This window comes from Stegostoma tigrinum, chromosome 47 (genome assembly GCF_030684315.1).
Source record: "Stegostoma tigrinum isolate sSteTig4 chromosome 47, sSteTig4.hap1, whole genome shotgun sequence".
Classification (NCBI taxonomy): Eukaryota; Metazoa; Chordata; class Chondrichthyes; order Orectolobiformes; family Stegostomatidae; genus Stegostoma; species Stegostoma tigrinum.
Window position 1 is genome coordinate 9,392,407 of NC_081400.1, and position 21,729 is coordinate 9,414,135.

The following is a 21,729-nucleotide window of genomic DNA, read 5'->3' on the forward strand; positions in this document are numbered from 1 at the left end:
TGAAAACATGCTAATATACTATCCCAAAATTATGTGTTTTTTCTTATATTAGGTAAACTTCGGGCGATATTTTTTCAAGTGCCATTTTAAAATCTAAACACAATACATCTACTGGTTCTGTTTTATCTGTCCTGTCTGTTACTTACTCAAAGAATTTTTTAAAAATTGCCAGGCACAATTTCCCCACCATGAAGCTATGCTGACTTTGCTTGATTATATTATCTGCTTCCACTGTTATGGACTCGATCAAATCCCCACACATAGGTATCAAGGAGACAACATAGACTCAAACTTTTATTTAAAGACAATTCTAAGGTGCTGTGTTCCAGATGTAAATCGATTGGGCACGCCACTCAGCTTTAAGCAAAACCACTTTCCCCCCAATTAAAATGCAAGCAAAAGAAAGAAGAATTAAGATTAGTTTAACTCTACTGGAAAACTTAATTGAATAATATATTACTTAACTACCAAACAACAACTGTTCCAATATAATAATATCCCACAAACACATCTTGGCAAAGGCAAAGTCAGTAAAACAGATTGTCTCACATGATTCTGGTAGCAGAAAGAGAACCCCTGCTTTTAGCTGTAACACAGAGAGAGAGAGAGAGAGAGAGAGAGAGAGAGAGAGAGAGAGATAACAGCTTCCACAGCCAACTTCAAACCTCAACAACTGTCGAAATCTCAACGAAAACCTTGGTTCTGTGGGAGCCTGACATGACCCATTCATACTGAGATAGTAAGAACTGCTGATGCTGGAGAATCTGAGATAACAAGGTGTAGAGCTGGATGAACACAACAGGCCATGCAGCATCAGAGGAGCAGGAAAGCTGATGTCTTGGCTGAGACCCTTCTTTGGAAATTACCCATTCATGCATGCTGCTTTTGTTGTTACAACTTCCAAAAAATAAAACCCCAAGGCCTCACGAGTTGTTTATTGGTTTAGAGAAGAACACAAGCCAGGACAAAATACACCTCTTAAAGCCATAGTATTGCCAGACCACATGACCTGCTGTTGCAGCTTTTACAACAGACTGCAATATTTTCCCAATGAGAGGTTGCCTATTTTTTGTCATCCTTCCTTTTCATATCAAGTTGTTACATTGGCAGTATTCCCATCTACTGCTTGAAATGTTCCAGATTCCCGGGATATTTGGAAGATGACTGTCAGTGCATCCAGTATCTCTGTGGCTACATCTTTTAATATCCTAGTGCAGAGTACATCAGGTCCAGGATACCTCTCGACCTTTAGCCCCATTAGTTTCCCGAGCACCTTTTCTCTGGTGATATTTCCTGTCTGCTTTTTGCTCTTTGTTCACTAAATATTTTTGAGATGGTATTTGTGCCTTTTGCTGTGAAGACTGACATAAAGTATTTATTTGTCTCATTTGCCATTTCCTGATTCCCCATTATTATTTTTGCAGCCTTCATTCTTTAAGGGATCTGCGTTCACTTTGACCTCTTCCTTCATTTGTTCAAATAAGCTCTTATTGTCTGTTTCTTTTCTTTTTCTCAGCTTTGAAATCTTTCCTTATTTCTGGTTTCCCACTCACCTTGGGCACTGACTGTTGAATTGGCAGAACATTGGAGAGAATGCTGAGGATATGGAAGTTTTGGTCTGATAAATAGTACTCGACATGGTGCTGTTGCCCCAGCTCCTGCTCAGGTCTCTCCCAGTTGAAATGCCAAATAGGAGCCTGCCCATGCTCTTCACATCTGCCCTGCAGCATTAAATGGCTGGAGACAGGACATCAGGCACCCTCTTGGATGGAAGTTCTACCTTGTCAAACTCCTGGCCACTTAGAGCTCAGAAGAGTCTGAAGTTGCTGATGGCTGGAGGGCGGGTCCCCGACGAGAGGTACGGAGTGGTCGAGGGTTGTTAGGGGTTGTTGAAAGGTTGGATGAGAGTTTAAGGGTGTGAAGTGCCTAAGATCAGGCCAAGGGGCCTGCGAATGTGGTTCCCCTTCCAACTCACGTTTTCTAGGCTGGATTATGCATCTAAAGCTGAATGTCTTTCTGATTGACATCTATCTCCTTAGGCAATAGAGGGGATCTCTTAAATTGCCATCAATTGGTCTCAGCAGGCCAAAGGATAGGCAGGCTGCTTGACAGTTCCCCAGAACTTCCACACATATACACACAGTGCCCTCCAGATTTTATGTGTTTCTTCCCACCTTCGTATCTGTGGGATGGGGCTGTATAATCGAGCTCATGCAGTGCTAAAACAAAGAAGTTATCCTGAACCTTGAAATAGGACTGGAATGATGCAGCCAAATCTGGTGACTAAACTTCAAGGGTAATAATTTTGGTAGTATTGAATAATAATGATGAAATTTACCCAACGTATTTTAGGAATGTGACATTTTATCAACAAATTTAGCTAATGCTATTTTCATTGGAGTACAGGGGATTAATAAGTAGTTAATGAAACATAAAGGATTATGATCAGTTGGGGTAAAATAAACGTGGAAAGGCTGTGTTCCCATGGCTGATGGATGATGTTACAAGGAGAAGGGAATGCATTCATGTTTTGGGGAAAAGATGTAGGGGTTGTAAAGAGGAATTTTTTTGAAGCAGTCAATGTTCATGGGCCAGGATCTTGCTGCCTGTGGAAGGGTTAGAAGCCGAGAAAATCAATGATTTCAGTCACATGAATGCATATCTCTGGGCGCTTCATTCCTCACATTGCCATTAGATTTTATTTATGGAGGTTCTGTTATATTTCGAGTGGTTCGACTGGCATTTGATGTTTTGATGAAGTTTGCCAGATTTTGTTGGCATCATGTGAACTAACATTGAAGTGATACTTGGTTAACTACTAATTGTTTTTGGTAGACACTGTAGAACATACCATATGTATGACAAAATAGCAAAATTACAAGAGAAATCTCGTTCAAAACCTAGGTAACAGAGCACCTTTTTAGAATTAACAAGAATGTGTGATTAACACACTTAATAGCTGTGGCATAGTGTGATTTAAAAGAATGCTGATTACCAGAAGTGAAATATGGGTTGTAAGGTCCACTATTTTAAACGGGTAAAGAGCCAATTAGATTGTACTTTGGATTTGGATGTCGTGAGAATGAACATCGGTTGAAAGAGATGGATGTTTGAGGTTAAATTGTTGTGAATCCTGCTTCATAAATATAAAGGAGGGCTTCATGACATAGAAAGCTACTGTTCCTCCACCATTGTTCTGCAGAAATGACTGAACCAAACAACAGAATATGACCAGCATCACTGACGGTTCCGTCGTTAGATTTGACATATTGCATTTGAGAAGGAAATGGCCTGTTTCCATCATTCCAGAGTACTTTTGTGAATCCTTGTATTTATTTCGAGGCCAAATAAAGGAATTAATTTTATTTAATAGCTCCAATAAGTTAAAACTGTAATTGAAGTTAGTTTTCTTCCTCCTTTGTAGTGGATCTGTTGGAGTTGCACACAGCACAACGCGTCTTGGATCAACACAAATTGACACAAAACGAGCAACGTCGAAATGTGACTGAAGTAATCAACTGTTTGACGACCATTTATGATGGTTTGGAACAAAATCACTTGGTCAATGTGTCACTCTGTGTCAACATGTGTCTGAACTGGCTGCTGAGCGTCTTTGATACGTATCTATGATTTACACTTTAATGTAGTATGTTTAGATTGTCCTAAGGTGCATGAAACTGCATGCGACGTATTGGATTTTGATATGTACATGATCAGTTAAGTAAATGTGAAGATTGTTGACTGATTAAAATCAATCTGAGTATTGATGACATAAGGTTTCAGTATGTTCTAATTTCATTTTAGTTCAACAGAGAAAATAGTTGAAAGTTTGAGCGACTTTTGTTTTAAATCATAAAATTGAAAGTGATATACTTTTGATTCCATTTGGTCAGACCTGTACAGGATCATGTAGACGTCTTGACACTCTGATTGTAATGCTCTTCACGGTGACAAATGTTAGTGCTGGAGAAAGAGGTGTATAAAGTACACAATATGAACATCATCCAGTTAATGTCAAGGAATAAATGGCTTTGTGAGGGGCAGGTCATGCCTCACAAACCTTATCGAGTTCTTTGAGGATGTGACTAGAAAGGTTGATGAGGGTCGAGCTGTGGATGTCATGTATATGGACTTCAGCAAGGCATTTGATAAGGTTCCGCATGGTAGGCTCATTCAGAAGGTCAGGAGGAATGGGATACAGGGGAACTTAGCTGTCTGGATACAGAATTGGCTGGCCAACAGAAGACAGCGAGTGGTAGTAGAAGGAAAATATTCTGCCTGGAAGTCAGTGGTGAGTGGTGTTCCACAGGGCTCTTGGTCCTTGGGCCTCTACTGTTTGTAATTTTTATTAATGACTTGGATGAGGGGATTGAAGCATGGGTCAGCAAGTTTGCAGATGACACGAAGCAAGGAGGTGTCGTTGACAGTATAGAGGGCTGTTGTTGGCTGCAGCGGGACATTGACAGGATGCAGAGATGGGCTGAGAGGTGGCAAATGGAGTTCAACCTGGATAAATGCGAGGTGATGCATTTTGGAAGGTCGAATTTGAAAGCTGAGTACAGGATTAAGGATAGGATTCTTGGCAGTGTGGAGGAACAGAGGGATCTTGGTGTGCATATACATAGATCCCTTAAAATGGCCACCCAAGTGGACAGGGTTGTCAAGAAAGCATATGGTGTATTGGCTTTCATTAACAGGGGGATTGAGTTTAAGAGTCGTGAGATCTTGTTGCAGCTCTGTAAAACTTTGGTTAGACCGCACTTGGAGTAATGCGCCCAGTTCTGGTCGCCCTATTATAGGAAAGATGTGGATGCTTTGGAGAGGGTTCAGAGGAGGTTTACCAGGATGCTGCCTGGATTGGAGGGCTTATCTTATGAAGAGAGGTTGACTGAGCTCGGACTCTTTTCATTGGAGAAAAGGAGGAGGAGAGGGGACCTAATTGAGGTATACAAGATAATGAGCGGCATAGATAGAGTTGATAGCCAGAGACTATTTCCTAGGGCAGAAAAGGCTAACATGAGGGGTCATAGTTTTAAGCTGGTCGGAGGAAAGTACAGAGGGGATGTCAGAGGCGGGTTCTTTACACAGAGAGTTGAGAGAGCATGGAATGCGGTGCCAGCAGCAGTTGTGGAAGCAAGGTCATTGGGGTCATTTAAGAGACTACTGGACATGCATATGGTCACAGAAATTTGAGGGTGCTCACATGAGGATCAATGGTCGGCACAACATCGTGGGCTGAAGGGCCTGTTCTGTGCTGTACTGTTCTATGTTCTATGTTCTATGTTCTAACTGTGTCATTGTGGTATTTTCCAGACTAATTGTCCTTCAGCTTATCTCAGTCAGATTGTTTACTAAACTCCATTTAGGAATAATGTTATGCACTTCACTTGGAAATGTATGAGGACTGTGACAGTATATTGGGGAATCCTTGCAAGCGGAGAGAATTTTATTTTCTTTCAGTCCGGGCTGGATATGATTCTAGGACTTGGAGATGAAAGTCCGGGGTTAAACTTTCAGTGTCCTTCTATACACCCCTAATCACCTCCAATATTTCATTTATATTAAATTGAGCTTCGTCTGCATGAGATGTGTTCCAATATTATATCATTATTGTGACTGTCAATTTTGACATTGTTCATTAGGTGCGTACCCTTCATATTGATTGCAGCTCAAGGTCCTTCTGGATGTCAAAACCAAAATGTTGCATTTTCCAGTAAAATTGCAGACATTGAGCGGAAATTCACACTAGGGAGTACTGAAAGGCATGAATTATTTCTCAGTACCACCCTCATTAATACTTTTTCTACCTGCCAGACAGAAACTAGACTCTCAGAATTACCGAAATGAAATTCTGAGTGGGTGTGTGGTGCTTGCACTTTGCTCAATGCTCCTCTGGACCTCCAACTTGGGTAGTAGTCACCAGTATCTGCAGCCACACCCTTCAGTAGCACCCCATCTCCACAGTTTTGACATGTGGCATGTTCCAGCCTCAGCACATCTCACATCTGCTTTCAGTACTCTTCTGTACTTCATTGCTGCATTTTGGATTGCAGCAGCCCCCCTCATTGCAGTGCTACTGCCAGGGCACTTTTATATGCAGGAACAGGCACCCATTCGTGTATTGGGCCACGTTACACATCAGGACACCTTGCTTGAGCTCTCCACTCTCATTTTGTCCCTGCATGAATGCTAACAGCTCCTCTGCCTTGTCTTCATTTGCCTTGTCTTTTTACGGGTTGCCCCCTCCGCCACACCTCACAGACTCATAATGCTAGTATATTGATTAACCTTTTGGCATCGAGACAAAGCCAGACAGCTTGTCATGTTTGTCAGCAGTCATCAATCAAAGGAGTGGGTGTGTTGCCGTTCAGCACCGTGATATGTTGATCTCACACCTGCAGCATGTGCCAGCTGCAGAAGCACAGAACGCGTTGCATTGTCTCCAACCTCATGGTCATGCTTCAGGTTCCGAGGGGAATGGTCTCCAGTCAAGGGAGGCAGTTTCAGGCAGCAGATCTAGGTAACTCCAGGGCATTGTCTGATATCACTCGAGGGGCTTGGATGCAATCAGTTGGCTGCTCAGGATGACCATCGTCAGGACACTGTCCTCATAGGTTGTGGGAAGTCGAACGTTAGACACCTCACTACCTGTGTTGGCTCTTTCTGCCCTACTGTGGGCTGTTTTTCCTGGATGAAACAAAGGGAGGGATTGAGTGAGATGAAATGAGCTGGTGCATTTGTTAGTGCTCATGTATGTTTGGGAAGGGAGGTGAGGTCTCCTGGGTGAGAGCAAGAGGCACAGAGACATAGAGGATTAATAGCCTTGGGCCCTCAAGTAGGCGAGAGCAAGTGAAGACAGACATTGAATGCTTTGGTGAGAATGGTATTACATGAGCTGTGCTGAAGGGTGGTGCAGAATTAGAGAGAGGGTGAATGTGAGGTAGCACAGAACAATGAGGCTCTTCTTCTGTTGGAGCAGGGGTCACTGATCTTGCAGCACTGCTGGATGGTTCTTTTGGTGGTTGAGCCTGCGTTGGCACTGGACAGCCTTGGATCAGTCTGGCCGAGTCTTGTGTCGTGGCCTCCTGTGCTTGTCCTTGGGAAAGAGGACAGTTCTGCACTGCACCAATCCATCCACCAGGACCTCCAGGTCCCTAACTGTAAAGTAAGGTGCTAATTTCCCCTTTCCTGCCCTGTCTGGGACAAATGCTATGAACGGTACGAGGCAGTTCTGGATTCTGAGCAATTTACTGGTCCACAATAGCCTTCAAACATGGCACGAGTGCCAGTAATACCGGGATGGTCCAGTTACTTTGAGTGGAGAACTAACTAGCGTCGGTTGAGAGAGGCACAACAGGAGCATTGTTGCCAGTTATTGAATAGGTTTGCAACAACAGAGTGAGAAAATTTCTTCGGTCTTTTGGAGAGATACTGTCCTTGCAGTGCAATAAAAATGACACTGAACTGATTCATTCCAGTGTTTTAGACCTGATGATTTAAGAACAGAATTAGATCATTCAGCCCATCGAGTGGGATCTATCATTCTCAATCCCATTCTCCTTTGTCCATACTAAGCAAGAACATATCTATCTATGCCTGAAATCAACTCTGACTTGGCCTCCACAGCTTTCTACATCAATGAGTTCCACAGGTTCGCAACTTTCTGACTGAATAAATTCCTCCTCATCTCCATCCTGAAGGGTGGTCCCTTTGACTCTGAGGCTGTGCCCTCAGGTCCTAGTCTCTCCGACTCGTGGAAACAACATCTCTGTGTGCACTCTATCCAGGCCTGACTGACCTTCAGTGTGACCCCCTTCGTCCTTCTAAACTCCGTCGAGTACTCAGCCACTCCTCACATGACAGTCCCTTCATCCCCAGGATTATGTTTGAGAACCTCCGCTAGACCCTGACAAAGGCCCGCACATCCTTCCTTAGATAGATGGCCAAAAACTGCTCTTAATATTCCAAATGCAATATGACCAGAGCCTTACACAGCCTCAGCAATACGTCTCTGCTCTTGTATTTTTGCCGTCTTGAAATGAATGCTGACATTGCATTTGCCTTCCCAACTGCCAACTGAACCTGCATGTTAAAAGAATCCTGAACTGGGGCATCTTTGTGCTTCAGATTTCTGAAGCCTTTCCCCATTTAGAAAATAGTCTATGCCTGTAATGCCACTTCTCGAAAGACTCTCTGTGACCTCCCAACCCCCTCAACACTGCCTGCCTTTCCACCTATCGAAATGTCATCTGCAACAACCCACTATGGACAACAATACCATCAGTTCCTTTGTCCAGATTGTTAATGTATAATGTGAATGGCTGTAGTCTGAACTCTGATGACTGTGGAACTCCTCTAGTTGCTGGCTGCCATCCTGAAAAAGACCCTTTTATTGCCACTCTGTGCATTCCGCCAGTTAGCCAATTCTCTGTCCGTGGCAGTACCTACTCCCTAACACCATAAGCTCATTTTTTTAAATTTTGAAGCCTCCTGTGTGGGACCTTCTCAAAGGCTTTCTGGAAATCCAAACAGATAAAGTTCAATGGTTCTCTTTTGTTTTAACTCACTGGTTACATTCTCAAAGAATCTAACAGAGACCTTCCCTTGACAAAGTTGTGTTTTCTCAGCCCAATTTAGCATGTATTTCCAAGTATTACCATGTACTTCCAAGTACTCTCCGGCCTCATCCTTAATAATGGACTCTAAAATCTGACCTAATGACCAGCGCCAGGCTAACAGGTCTATAATTTCTTGTCTTTTGCCTCCCTCCATTTTAAACAGGGGCGTTATATTTGCCATTTTGTACTCCTTTGGGACCCACCCTGACTCCAGTAATTCCTGAAAGATCACCAATAACTGCATGGTTTTTTCACTTATCTCCTTCAGAACTCTGGGGGGCAGTCCATCTGGTCCATGTAATTTACCATCTTCTCGGAATTATAGAATTCCTACAGAGCGGAAAGAGGCCATTGGGTCTGCACTTGGAATACTGCGTCCAGTTCTGGGCGCCCTATTATAGGAAAGATGTGGATGCTTTGGAGAGGGTTCAGAGGAGGTTTACCAGGATGCTGCCTGGACTGGAGGGCTTATCTTATGAAGAGAGGTTGACTGAGCTCGGTCTCTTTTCATTGGAGAAAAGGAGGAGGAGAGGGGACCTAATTGAGGTATACAAGATAATGAGAGGCATAGATAGAGTTGATAGCCAGAGACTATTTCCCAGGGCAGAAATGGCTAGCACGAGGGGTCATAGTTTTAAGCTGGTTGGTGGAAAGTATCGAGGGGATGTCAGAGGCAGGTTCTTTACGCAGAGAGTTGTGAGAGCATGGAATGCGTTGCCAGCAGCAGTTGTGGAAGCAAGGTCATTGGGGTCATTTAAGAGACTGCTGGACATGTATATGGTGACAGAAATTTGAGGGTGCATACATGAGGATCAATGGTCGGCACAACATTGTGGGCTGAAGGGCCTGTTCTGTGCTGTACTGTTCTATGTTCTATGTTCTATCTCCGCAAAGAACATCCCACCGAGACCCAGCCCTGTACTGTTTCCCCGCAAGCTCACATTTGCCATGGTTGATCCACCTTGCCTGCACATCTTTGGACTGTGGATGGAAATCAGAGCACCTGGCGGAGACCCGTGCAGACATGGGGAGAATGTACAAATTCCACACAGACCCTTCAGCTTCTCCTTTGAGATGGCCACCACACTCACTTCTGCTTCAGACTCCCTTAAAGTTCTACTACTGGTGCCTTCCAACCTGAAGACTGATGCAAAATACTTGTTCAGTTCCTCTGCCATTTCTTTGTTCCCCAACACTACTTATTTGGCCCCTCTTGAAATTTTCTTTGGATTTTCAGGGGTGTTTTACAATAACAATATCTACTTTATTGTGTTGACAAATGGATTATTTAGATCATCACAGAAACAAAAAGCAAAATTCATCAGTACTCTCAATTAACAATCATATATATATATTAATATCACAATCAATGCATTTCCATCAGGTAAGCACGTAGCTGGAACTTTCTAACCTGGCAGTTTTCACTTTTCATTTCTCAGATTTCACTCTCAGACAGAACAGTTGATGTTGACACACTGTTCATTAAAAATAGCATCCACTGTATTTTTCCCCATGTTGTAGCTCGTGGGCTTGTGTCACCTTAACCCATAGAGTCCATGTTCATTTTCAAGCAAGTTATTACTTTCGTGATTTCAGGTGTTACATTCAGAAGGGTACCATGCTGCAATTCGAGCCTGCAGTTTCCAGAGTAATCCCAATGTGGAAGATTTTGAAAAGTATGTAAGTTTCCCTAATTTACTTGTCTTTTAGATCCAAACTGATGAAGACCACGGTCCAGATTTCTGTTCTTAACAAGAATGCCTATTTATTACAACTGCATAGATTCTAGCTACAGTCAGATATTTACAAACATTGGACACATATCTGTACAAATTAAAACTGTAAGCCCCCTGTTAACTCATCTTCCTGCAGACAAACATCGAGGGGAGAGGGATAAAACATGGATATTATAGGTGTAAAAAAAAGGCTAAGTAAGCTGTTCAGTGGCCCCTGTTCACAGGATTTGCAAAGATGATCTTGAGGATATAAAACAAATGAATAAATATCCCAGAGTGACTTATTATCTATTAAAACATGTGTTGATGATATGGCATTGCTATGATCATAAAATAGAACATTGTCCAATTTCCTATGAGCATTACCGTAGTTTTCATTTGTATTCTCCATGTCGGGAACATACTTAATTAGTACTTTACTGATTAAGTGACCTTTGCTCATCTACAGTGTTCAGTTGCAAACAGCCAATAGTTTATTATTCTAATTTCGTAACTTTGGTTTGGAATTTTGTCATAGGAAATGTATTTCCCCTGTGTACTTGTAGCCAATCCTCCATTGGCAAAGAAACACAACTACAGAAGTTAATAAAAGAAAGAAGTGCATTTATGTAGCTCATTTTATGGTCTCAGGCATAAAAAGTACTTTATAGGCAGCTAAACTACCTTTGAAATGTCGTCACTGATGTAGCATAAGAAAACCTGTTGTATTTAAAATAGTCAGAAGTAAAGAAATATGAAATAATAAAGAAAGAAGAAATAGTAAAATAGATATGAAATTATGAATGTAAAGAAATATAAAATCTTCAGCCCTTTGCGAGTGGAGACATAGAATCAGGAGATGCAGAGTCAGTATGGAGCCTACCAGGGAGGAGGCAATTCTGGATCTGGTGTTGTGCAACGAACCGGATTTGATCAGGGACCTTGAAGTAAAGAAGCCATTAGAGGTAGTGACAATAATATGATAAGTTTTAATCAGCAATTTGAGAGGGAGAAGGGAGAATTGGAAGTGTCAGCATTGTAGTTGAAGAAAGGGAACTATGGAGCGATGAGGGAGGAGCTGGCCAAAGTTCAATGGTTCAATACCGTAGCAGGGATGGCAGTGGAACAACAATGGCAGGTATTTCTGGATATAATGCAAAAGGTGCGGGATCAGTTCATTCCAAAGAAAGATCCGAAGGGGAGGCAGGGGCGGCCGTGGCTGACGAGGGAAGTTAAGGACTCTCTAAAGATAAAAGAGAAGTATAACATAGCAAAGATGAGCGGGATGCCGGAGGACTGGGAAGCTTTTAAAGAGCAACAGAAGATCACTAAAAAGGCAATACGCGGAGAAAAAAATGAGGAACGAAGGAAAACTGACCAAAAATATGAAGGAGGATAGTAAGGATAACAAAGTGTGGAGCTGGATGAACACAGCAGGCCAAGCAGCATCTCAGGAGCACAAAAGCTGACATTTCGGGCCTGGGTGAAGGGTCTAGGCCCGAAACGTCAGCTTTTGTGCTCCTGAGATGCTGCTTGGCCTGCCGTGTTCATCCAGCTCCACATTTTGTTATCTTGGATTCTCCAGCATCTGCAGTTCCAATTATCAAGGAGGATAGTAAAAGGTGTGTTGAAAAAAAAATGGTTAAGACTAGAATTGGGCCCTTGAAGACAGAAACAAGTGAATTTATTATGGGGATCAAGGAAATGGCAGAAGAGTTGAGTAGGTACTTTGGAACTGTCTTCACTCGGGAAGACACAAGCAATCCCCCAGATGTAATAATGGCTGAAGGACCTAGGGTAATGGATGAATTGAAGGGTATTGATGTTAGGCAAGAAATGGTGTTGGATAGACTGTTGGGTCTGGAGGCTGATAAGTCCCTGGGACCTGATGGTCTGCATCCCAGGGTACTTAAGGAGGTGGCTCTGGAAATCGTGAACGCATTGGTAATCATTTTCCTATGTTCTCTAGATTCAGGATCAGTTCCTGCGGATTGGAGGGTGGCTGATGTTGTCCCACTTTTCAAGAAAGGAGGGAGAGAGAAAACAGGAAATTATAGATCGGTTAGCCGGACGTCAGTGGTGGGAACGATGCTGGAGTGAATTATAAAAGATGAAATTACAACTCATTTGGATAGCCGGAACAGGATAGGTCAGAGTCAGCAGGAATTACGAAGGGGAAATTGTGCCTGACTGATCTTCTGGAATTTTTTGAGGATATAACTGTGAAGATGGACAAGGGAGAGCCAGTGGATGGGGTGGACCAGGACTTTCAGAAAGCCTTTGATAAAGCCCCACAGAGGATATGAGTGAGCAAAATTAGGGCACATGGTATTTGGGGCAAAATACTGACTTGGATTGAAAATTGGCTATCTGACAGGAAGCAGAGAGTAGTGATAAACGGGTCCCTTTCGGAATGGCAGGCGGTGACCAGTGGGCTACCACAAGGTTCAGTGCTGGGACCGCAGCTGTTTACAATATACATTAATGATACAGATGAAGGCACTAAAAGTAATATTAGCAAATTTGCCAATGACACAAAGCTGGGTGGCAGTGTGAAATGTGAGGAGGATGTTATGAGAATACAGGGTGACTTGGACAGGCTAGCTGAGTGGACGGATGCATGGCGGACGCTGTTTCATGTGGATAAATGTGTGGTTATCCATTTTGGTGACAAGAACAGGAAGGCAGATTACTATCTAAATGGAGTCAGGTTAGGTCAAGGGGGAAGTACAACAAGATCTAGGTGTTCTTGTACATAAGTCAATGAAAGCGAGCATGCAGGTACAGCAGGCAGTGAAGAAAGCTAATGGCATGCTGGCCTTCATAACAAGAGGAATTGAGTATAGGAGCAAAGAGGTCCTTCTGCAGCTGTACAGGGACCTGGCTTAGAAGGACGAGAGGGTGTCTGATTGAGACGTATAAGATTGTTAAAGGATTGGATACTCTGGAGGTAGGAAGCATGTTTCCGCTGATGTGTGAGTCCAGAACCAGAGGACACAGTTTAAAAATAAGGGGTAGGGCATTCAGAACAGAGTTGAGGGAAAACTTCTTCACCCAGAGAGCAGTGGATGTATGGAATGCTCTGCCCCAGAAGGCAGTGGAGGCCAAGTCTCTGGATAGTTTCAAGAAAGAGATGGATAGAGCTCTTAAAGACAGTGGAATCGAGGGTTATGGGGATAAGGCAGGGACAGGATACTGATTGTGGATGATCAACCATGATTATAACGAATGGTGGTGCTGGCTCGAAGGGCCGAATGGCCTACTTCTGCACCTGTTGTCTACTGTAAAAGTTAATTGTATAAGAATGATTAAGACGGTCCCATATTTCTGGTGTTGGCAGCTTGTTCAGATAGGGAAAGCAAGGTTGATCTTGATTCTGCTCCTGTTTGTTACACAGAAGCCTCTTCGAGCAACAATTCTTGAATGTTGATGGGACATTGAAACGCAGGTAGATTATCATGATCACTTGTTGAAAATGGATAGCAGCTAGTGGTTCTCTTTCCTCTCAACCAGTGACCAGTAGGCAATGGTCAAACAACACCTAACCCAGAGGTCACAAGCTCCCCTGAGACATGATGTCAGTTGAGTCTCATGAATAACTACCTGCAGATGAGTTATCTGTAGATTAAACATGGTATTAAATCTCACATATACTGCTCTCAACCATTTTATTCGGAGTGTTTATCACTCGTTGCATCGAAACAGATCACACAACCTGAATTGGCATCTGCACAAATACCAACATACAAGTTCCATATAGTGGCATTTTGTTTGAAGTTGTATTTATAAAATGATCGGGTGAAGTATTAATCTTCACAAATCATATTAAGATGCTACAGAAGTCTATGGAAGTGAGAAATTTGTTTTTTGATTCAATACATGTGTGACAAATGACAATTCAAAGAGATCTTTGTTTCAGCTGGAGTGGGTTGCGGAGTCGGCCTCATTCGGGGCATTTAAGTGACTATTAGACAGGCATATGGATGGTCATATAAGATAGGGGTGGAGTTAGATAGACCTGAGGTTTAGGGTAAAAGTTCGGCACAACATTGTGGGCTGAAGGGCCTGTACTGTTCGATGTTCTATGTACCTTACGCTGTATTCAAATAAGTAAAGTCAGTCAGTGACGTTCTGCAACTTCCTTTTCCAGAAGTATGAGTGGAAGAATCAGAGTGCTTTCTTTGAAAATTGGCTTGACGTGACTCTACAAGGGTCATCTGGAGGAAAAATACAAGTGTCAGTACTAAATCTATCATTGCTGATACACATGTAAACTGTAGATTTAACTGTATGTAAACTTTGTTCAACAAACTAGCACACTCAATAAACTGACAAAAATTATACACCAGATGTTTACTGTATTCTCATCATCTTGTGATGTATGGTGAGGATGCAAGTGAAAAGGCACTCTGCCAGTAAGTTTTAATTGAGGCAAAGTTGCCTCATTACTGAAGTCATTTATGCTGTAAATGAGGGAGAACAGTGATGTGTATATCCCAGATAATAAAATGTGAGGCTGGATGAACACAGCAGGCCCAGCAGCATCTCAGGAGCACAAAAGCTGACGTTTCGGGCCGAGACCCTTCATCTGATGAAGGGTCTAGGCCCAAAACGTCGGCTTTTGTTCTCCTGAGATGCTGCTGGGCCTGCTGTGTTCATCCAGCCTCAGATTTTATTATCTTGGATTCTCCAGCATCTGCAGTTCCCATTATCACTGATACAATGTGTATATCCCATGCATTATGTTCCTATTATTGAGTGTGTGTTTTTTGCGTGTGTGGACCTATTGATCAACTGGAATTTTTGATTATTCAGCTCATTCCTGGTACCGCAGGTGCTGTTTAACAAAAGGTTTGCTGTATTAGTATATTTCTGTATTTAGTCACTGCCACGATGAGTGTTAAGTCATAACTTGGTCTGTGCAGAATGTGCACAGTGCATTCCTGCAAGATAAATGATGCGCTACATATGTATGATGCTATTGTTTCTCAAAGGCACTAACCTTAGCAGCTGTTTTTGTGACCAATGATGTTTTCATCATTCGCACTGGGAAAAAGATTTGGAAGTGCTGTATGACTCTGCTGCTCACTTGCAGCAGTGATAACACTGAATGTGAGGTAATGTTTTTGCCCATTTGTTGTCCTGTTGGTCAGCAATGTATCTCACAAACTAATGGGCATATTTCATTGAAAGCTGGTACGTACGGGTATGGTCCAAGGAAGAACTGATTAGTTTTTGACAGATCCAGATTTATTTCTCTATTTTTTAAAGCAACAGTTAAAATTGGTCGGATAGGCAAATGATCATCTTTCTGGAATATTATTGATTGATTTAGAATGTTGTGGATTGTGTCAGCCCTGATAGTAGAATTTGTCATAACTATCAAAATATGAGCAGATTTTTGAGAGCAGATTATCAAATTGGCCTGAAGCTTTCTCAGTGAGATGGAAGCTTTTAAGAAAAGGATTTATTTTATCGGCCTTGCATTTACAAAGAATCAGTCAAGTGGAGAAATGCCTCAAAGAAAAGCTGTGTAATTATAGTCTCATGGATGTTTTTTGCACAGGAGGAGGCCGTGCGGTCTGCAGTTCCTGCACTGCTCAACAAAGATCTGTCTGCATCGAACTCACAGTACATTGCTTTCCGTTTTGATTGTTTGGCTCATAGCCCTGGAGCCTACGGCAACACAAGTGAATATCTAAATACTTAAATATTCAGACACTTTCTGAATCAGCCACACTTTCAGTCAGTGAGCTCAGGACTCCCACCACACTGGGAAAATAGGTTCTCCTCAACTCCCCTCTTAGCTTTCTACCTGTGAACTTCAATCTATGCCCCCTGTGTATTGACATGTCTACGAATGGAAAAAGCAGCTTCCAGTTATCCTTTCTATGCCCTTCAAAATCTTAAACATCTTTACCAGTTCCCCTTGTCTGCTTCAATCTTGGCATCGGTCAGATGGGCAGGTCAGTGGCAGATTGATATAGCCTGAAGAAGGATTAAGATAAGAGAGTACTTAATGTGGCAAAGCCTGTCGTGCCCGATGGAGGTCAGCAACGGCAGTCAGCAGTGAAGTCCACTGGCAAGGATGGGCGGGCCTTAGCCCAGCGCAGGGGAATACGAACCGTCATGGGGGAAGCCTCGGTCAGAGTGTCTGAAAACTCGTGGCTTAAGAAAGGACTGTAATGTTTGACTTTTTAAACTTTTGTTTTTATTTTTCTACTGTTATACTAAGAAGACTGTAGTGCTGAACTTTTTAACGTATTCAATTATTTTTATAACATAGAGCCTGGAACGGTACAGCTCAGTACAGGCCCTTCGGCCCACGATGTTGTCCCGAACTATTACCCTCATCCTAAGGTCTGTCTCACCTCCACCACTACCTTATACTGTCATCCATGTACTTGTCTAATGGCCGATTAAATGCCCCTAATGAGGCCGACTCCACTACCCTCTCCGGCTTTGCGTTCCACTCCCCTACGACTGAGTAAAGAAGGATGGATAAATTTTCTACATTTGCAACTGAAATTTCGTACCGAGGTACTTTGTACCTGAGATGGCACCGTCTGAGGTGGCATTGCACTCCTGTACCCTGTATTGAATATGTGTGATAATAAAACCTAAGTCTAAATCTAATGCATAGCAGGACACTGGGAAGCTTAGAGGAGAAAAGGGATTCTAGGGTGCTAGTTCATAAATTCCTGAAGGGGTCAGGTCAGGCTAGTAAGGGTTGTTACAAAGACATATGGGACATCTCCCTTTATCAGATGGTAAGAGTGGGGAGGTCACTTTGTGCTGTTTAAAAGTTTGGTTAGGCCACAGCTGGAGTTGTGTGTGGCATTTTGGTCACCACCCATCAGGAAGGATGTGATTGCACTGGAGGGAATGAAAAGGATGTTGCATATGTTGGAGCATTTTAGCTGTGAAGAAAGGCTGGAAAAATTCAGATTATTTTCTGTGAAGCAGAGAAGTTTTCGGGGTTGAGTGGAGGTCCTGATAGAGGCATATAAGATTATGAGAGGTAAAGATAGGTTGAGTAGAAAGCATTGTTCCCCTTAGTTAAATCATCAATAACGGTAGGGCATAATGTTAAAGAGAAACACGGGAAATTTAGCGGAGGTTTGAGGAAAATCGTTTTCATCCAGAGTGTGGTAAAGGTCTGGAATGCATTGCCTGGGAGGGAAGTTGAAACAGGAAACCTCACACCCTTTGAAAAGTACTTGGATGAGCACTTGTAATGGCATAATATTTTTGAGAATGGTCTAGTGTGTAAAAATGGGACTAGTATATGTCGCAGTGTGTTTTTAGAGGCACAGCCTTAGTGGGCCGTAGGACCTCTTCTGTACTCTATGATTCCATGAGAACCCCCAGCCCAGGCAGCATCTTGGTTTTTTCAGTAATGTCCAGGATCACACCCTTCATAGTGTGATCCCTTGCCTTGTTAGCCCTCCCGAGTTCGTCAGCTCACACTTTTCCTGGTTGAGTTCCAATTGCTGTGTCCAGCTGACCAGTGTGCTGATCTCCTCCTGAAGTTTATTCTTTCTGTCTGTCAACCAATTTTGGGTCCAGTGTACCACTTTGCCTTTGATCCCATGGCTGTTATTTACATGACCATTCCGTCGATATCCTCCTCACTAAATTAGTCATTCGCTAGCAACACGGTCATACACACTGTGTTTAAGCCAAAATGATGAATCTCGTTGACAAATTTCAAGGGCCCTTGTGGCAAGCCCTGCACAACCCCACTGAAAGCAAACATCCTGTCAAATAGATATCCCTCTACCATCAATCACCCTGTGCTCTCTGCCTCAGCCAGTTTTGGCTCCAGCGTGCCTCTTTGCCTTTGATCCCGTTGACTGTTGCTTTCTTGATCAGTCTGCCAAGGGGGGCTTTACTAAGTCCACATCGAATGCATAAGCTCATCAACACTCCAACATCTCCTCAAAAAAGGATCAAATTTCTGAAACGTGACCTCACCTTAACAAATCCATACTGACTATCCCTGATTAGTTCATGGAAGTACATTCTACCCCGAAGAATGCCTCTTTATAGCTTCTCCAGTGCTGAGATTATTCTGACTGGCCTTTAATTTCCTGGTCTGTTCCTCTCTCCATTTGTTCATCGTAGGACAATGTTCATCGTCCTTCATGACTTCACGTGTGATTGACAAGTGTTTGAAAATTGCTGACAGGGGCCCAAATATCTCCTCCCTCACTTCCCTTGCTCGCTGGTATACATTTCAGTTCGGCCTGTAGATGTATCCACTTTTAAATTTGCTAAACCAGCTGCATCTTCCGATGTCTAAACTTCTGATGTTCCTAGGTCCTCTGCCCTGATATCAATACTTGCAGTGTCCTTTTCCATTGTAAAGATTGACACAAAATATTCATTGAGGACAGTGCCCATGTTTTCCAGGTCCACACAAAGATTATCTCTGTGAAAAGAACGAGGAGATATTAGAGAGGTTTGAGATTTACAATCAAGAAAGAAATGACTTCCTTGGAGAATCATACAACATGCATTGTCCATTGGTGCCAAGAAACAGAAGTTTTTGTTTCCACAGTTGTTTGCAAATAGCCAATCAAGATCATAAAATAATGTTTTAAGATAATTTACAAAGCAAGGCAATTGAGGAAGATATATTGGATGTATTGAACTCTTAACTACCTCCCTTAAGTTTAGGAATATCAAGTTTTTTCTTATGGATAACTTTTGCAGACCTCTTCAAACAAGGAGCTGAACCCACAGAATTATGTGACCAACAAAGCCTGAGCCTTTTGCTTCACAATGCAGTCCAGATCCCTCGGCAGCTGGGTGAGGTACCTTCATTTGGAGGCAGCAACATTGAACCAAGTGTCCGCAGTTGCTTCCAACATGTAAGTGTGCTCTGCGCCACTTCAGAAGGTCAAGCGGGTCTACTTGCCAGTATGAATTTTGTGCTCATTTTCGATTTGAATTAGTTCCAGAGGCCAACATGTACCACCACTAATCCAAGGCTATCATGTTTATAAATAGTCAATGTTTTTAATCATTAATTTAATAAAAACAATGTCAGAAACCCCAATGATAGTGTATTAGATATGTCTGAGGATAGCGGATGTAAACTTGACATAATTAATCATGCAGCTGATCTTTTATTTTCTTCTAGGGCCAGAACAAACCAGAGATTGATGTTAAACACTTTGTAGAGTGGATGAGACTGGAGCCTCAGTCCATGGTGTGGCTGCCTGTTCGACACCGTGTGGCAGCTGCTGAAACTGCAAAACATCAGGCTAAGTGTAACATCTGCAAAGAGTACCCACTCGTAGGTTTCAGGTGAGATGTGCAAACCAGCAGAAAGTTAGAGGGAGTTAGTTTTTAAAGAAAGCTTTTACTTTAGATGTTCTATTAGAAACTCCATCAGTCAACAACACAACTGAGATCATCACAAAACCCGAACAAATTCATGGACCAGAGAAGTAATTCGGACAAATTAAGTATCAACTTCTTTACCTTAATTTTTTGTGAGAGGTGAGTGCTGCATGCTTTTGGTATTTTGTTCGCAGTTGCATTGATCACAGACACTGTGGCTCAGAACGGATTGTGACTCGACTTCCGGTTGGTTCTGTAATTTGCAATTATTGGGAATTTACAGAAAGGCCTTTTTATTAGTCCTGTAATCAGTGTGTGTGCATCCTATGAAAGTGATTGCTGTGTTGTTGCTAAATGATCGATAAAACTTCTTGTCCACAACTAGTAAATTAAATTGCAGATTTGGACAGGATTTCTAAGGGGTAAATTGAACCTTTTTGGTTAACTATTCTCCTCCATTTCTAAGATTGGCCATCTTGGAGAAGGTGCATGTTACTGCCATTGATCTGATCAAACAACTCTCTGTCTAAGAAGAACTGGAGTGAGAGCCCAACTGTGGATGAAACTATGACTGCCGTAACTAAATCAAGAGCAACAGCGACCCGGAGTCAATTGAATTCCATCTGAAGCTTGAGGAATGGTGGCCTAACTCTGAAGGCCAAGATCTGTTAGCTTTTCATGGACTGTGAGGAACAGGGCAGGATTTCACAGAATCTTTAAGATGCCATATCTTGTACAAAACTGAAGGAGAAATGTCAGATTGCTCAAAGAACCATGAGATCACCAGCCTTTGCATTGCTGGGAAGATTCTGGCAAGGTTACTTCTGAATAGGTTTATACCACCATGGCAAATGAAAACCTTCCGTGCGAAGGGAACTTTGTGAAAATGTTGGAGAGAGACAGAGCAGGACCAATTTACAATAACGATTCCAGGGTTGAGATATCTCATTATGAAAATTGATTAGAGGAATTGGGACAGCTTTCCTCGAAGATGCTGAGACTTAGAAGAGATTATTTTGAATCTTGCAAAATCATTTGAGGTCTGGTCAGAGTAGACGAGGGGAAGACTTTGCTACTTGTGACAGAATTGAGAATAAGATGCAGAGGTTTGAAGTGATTGACTAAAGAAGTAACTGCAGTGTAAGAAATAGCTTTATCACAGTCTATAGAATGCATTTCCTAGAGGAGGCAGTTTCAGTAAAAGATGCAAGAAAGCACTAGTTGATTAATTAAAGAGAAATAATGTGCAGGTTAAGGAAAAGGCGCTAATTTGTGATATGTATTTGGAGATCTAGTTCAAACATGATGGACCAAATGGCTTCCTTTTACTGTGATTTGGACTTAAAATTACTTTAAAGTAAAGTGTAATTGGCTCTGGGACACGGCGGAAAAGGGTGAGGTAAACAGGACGTGAGTGATCGCAGACTTGACAGTTCGAGGGACAGATAGGAGATTTTGTAGCCGCAATCAGGAATCCAAACACAGAACTTGCATGAAAGAACAAAGAAGAGGAATAGATTCAGTTGCCCCGAGCGAAGACTGTGACCACACCTTCACCCGCTGTTGGAGAATCTGCCTGATATGAATGAACCAACCACCAATAGGTCCGCAACCAATCAGCACAACTTTCCTCGCGTGTTCATCCAGTGAGAAGCACCAAGAGGAAGGCAGCCTTTTTCCTACATTTTGTAAGCTTGACCATTTGGGAAGAGAGCCCCCCTTCTCTGACATTCTGTTCTCTAAAGATCAAATGTATTGGTTCCTGATGTTGCGTGAGGCCAGTGAACTTCCATAATTCTACCACACTGTTGCTTCCAAATCTATTTCTTTCCTTACCATCTTCTCATGTTTCATCTTCTCAATCAACCGTCTGTCTGTGTTTCTTCCGAATGTTGTTCAGAAAAGTAATTCCTTTCATCCCTTTAACTTCCAAATTATGTTTGTTCCTCACGGAAACTGGTATTCTGCTTCACTTTATCTATTGCCTTGAAAATTCTGGACTAATCTGTAATTGACAGTGAGTTTCCTGTTAGCAGTGCTATTTA

General features: G+C 42.4%; 1 protein-coding gene across 4 annotated transcripts in view; it reads left to right on the forward strand.

Moving 5' to 3' along the window:
* LOC125449814 (utrophin-like) overlaps positions 1-21,729 on the forward strand; it is a 222,158-nt gene that overhangs the window by 181,381 nt on the left and 19,048 nt on the right. For 2 of the 4 annotated variants that reach the window (XR_009443476.1, XM_059643078.1), the window contains exon 3: positions 3,425-3,600. Coding sequence is in view for 3 of the 4 variants with exons in the window: in XM_059643078.1 (XP_059499061.1) it covers positions 3,425-3,478 (54 nt within the window). In the remaining variant the exon portion in view is untranslated. Of the gene's footprint in view, positions 1-3,424; positions 3,601-10,015; positions 10,295-19,051; positions 19,210-19,481; positions 19,649-21,729 lie in introns of those variants that run through there. The other 2 variants (XM_059643077.1, XM_059643079.1) reach the window with 2 other exon arrangements.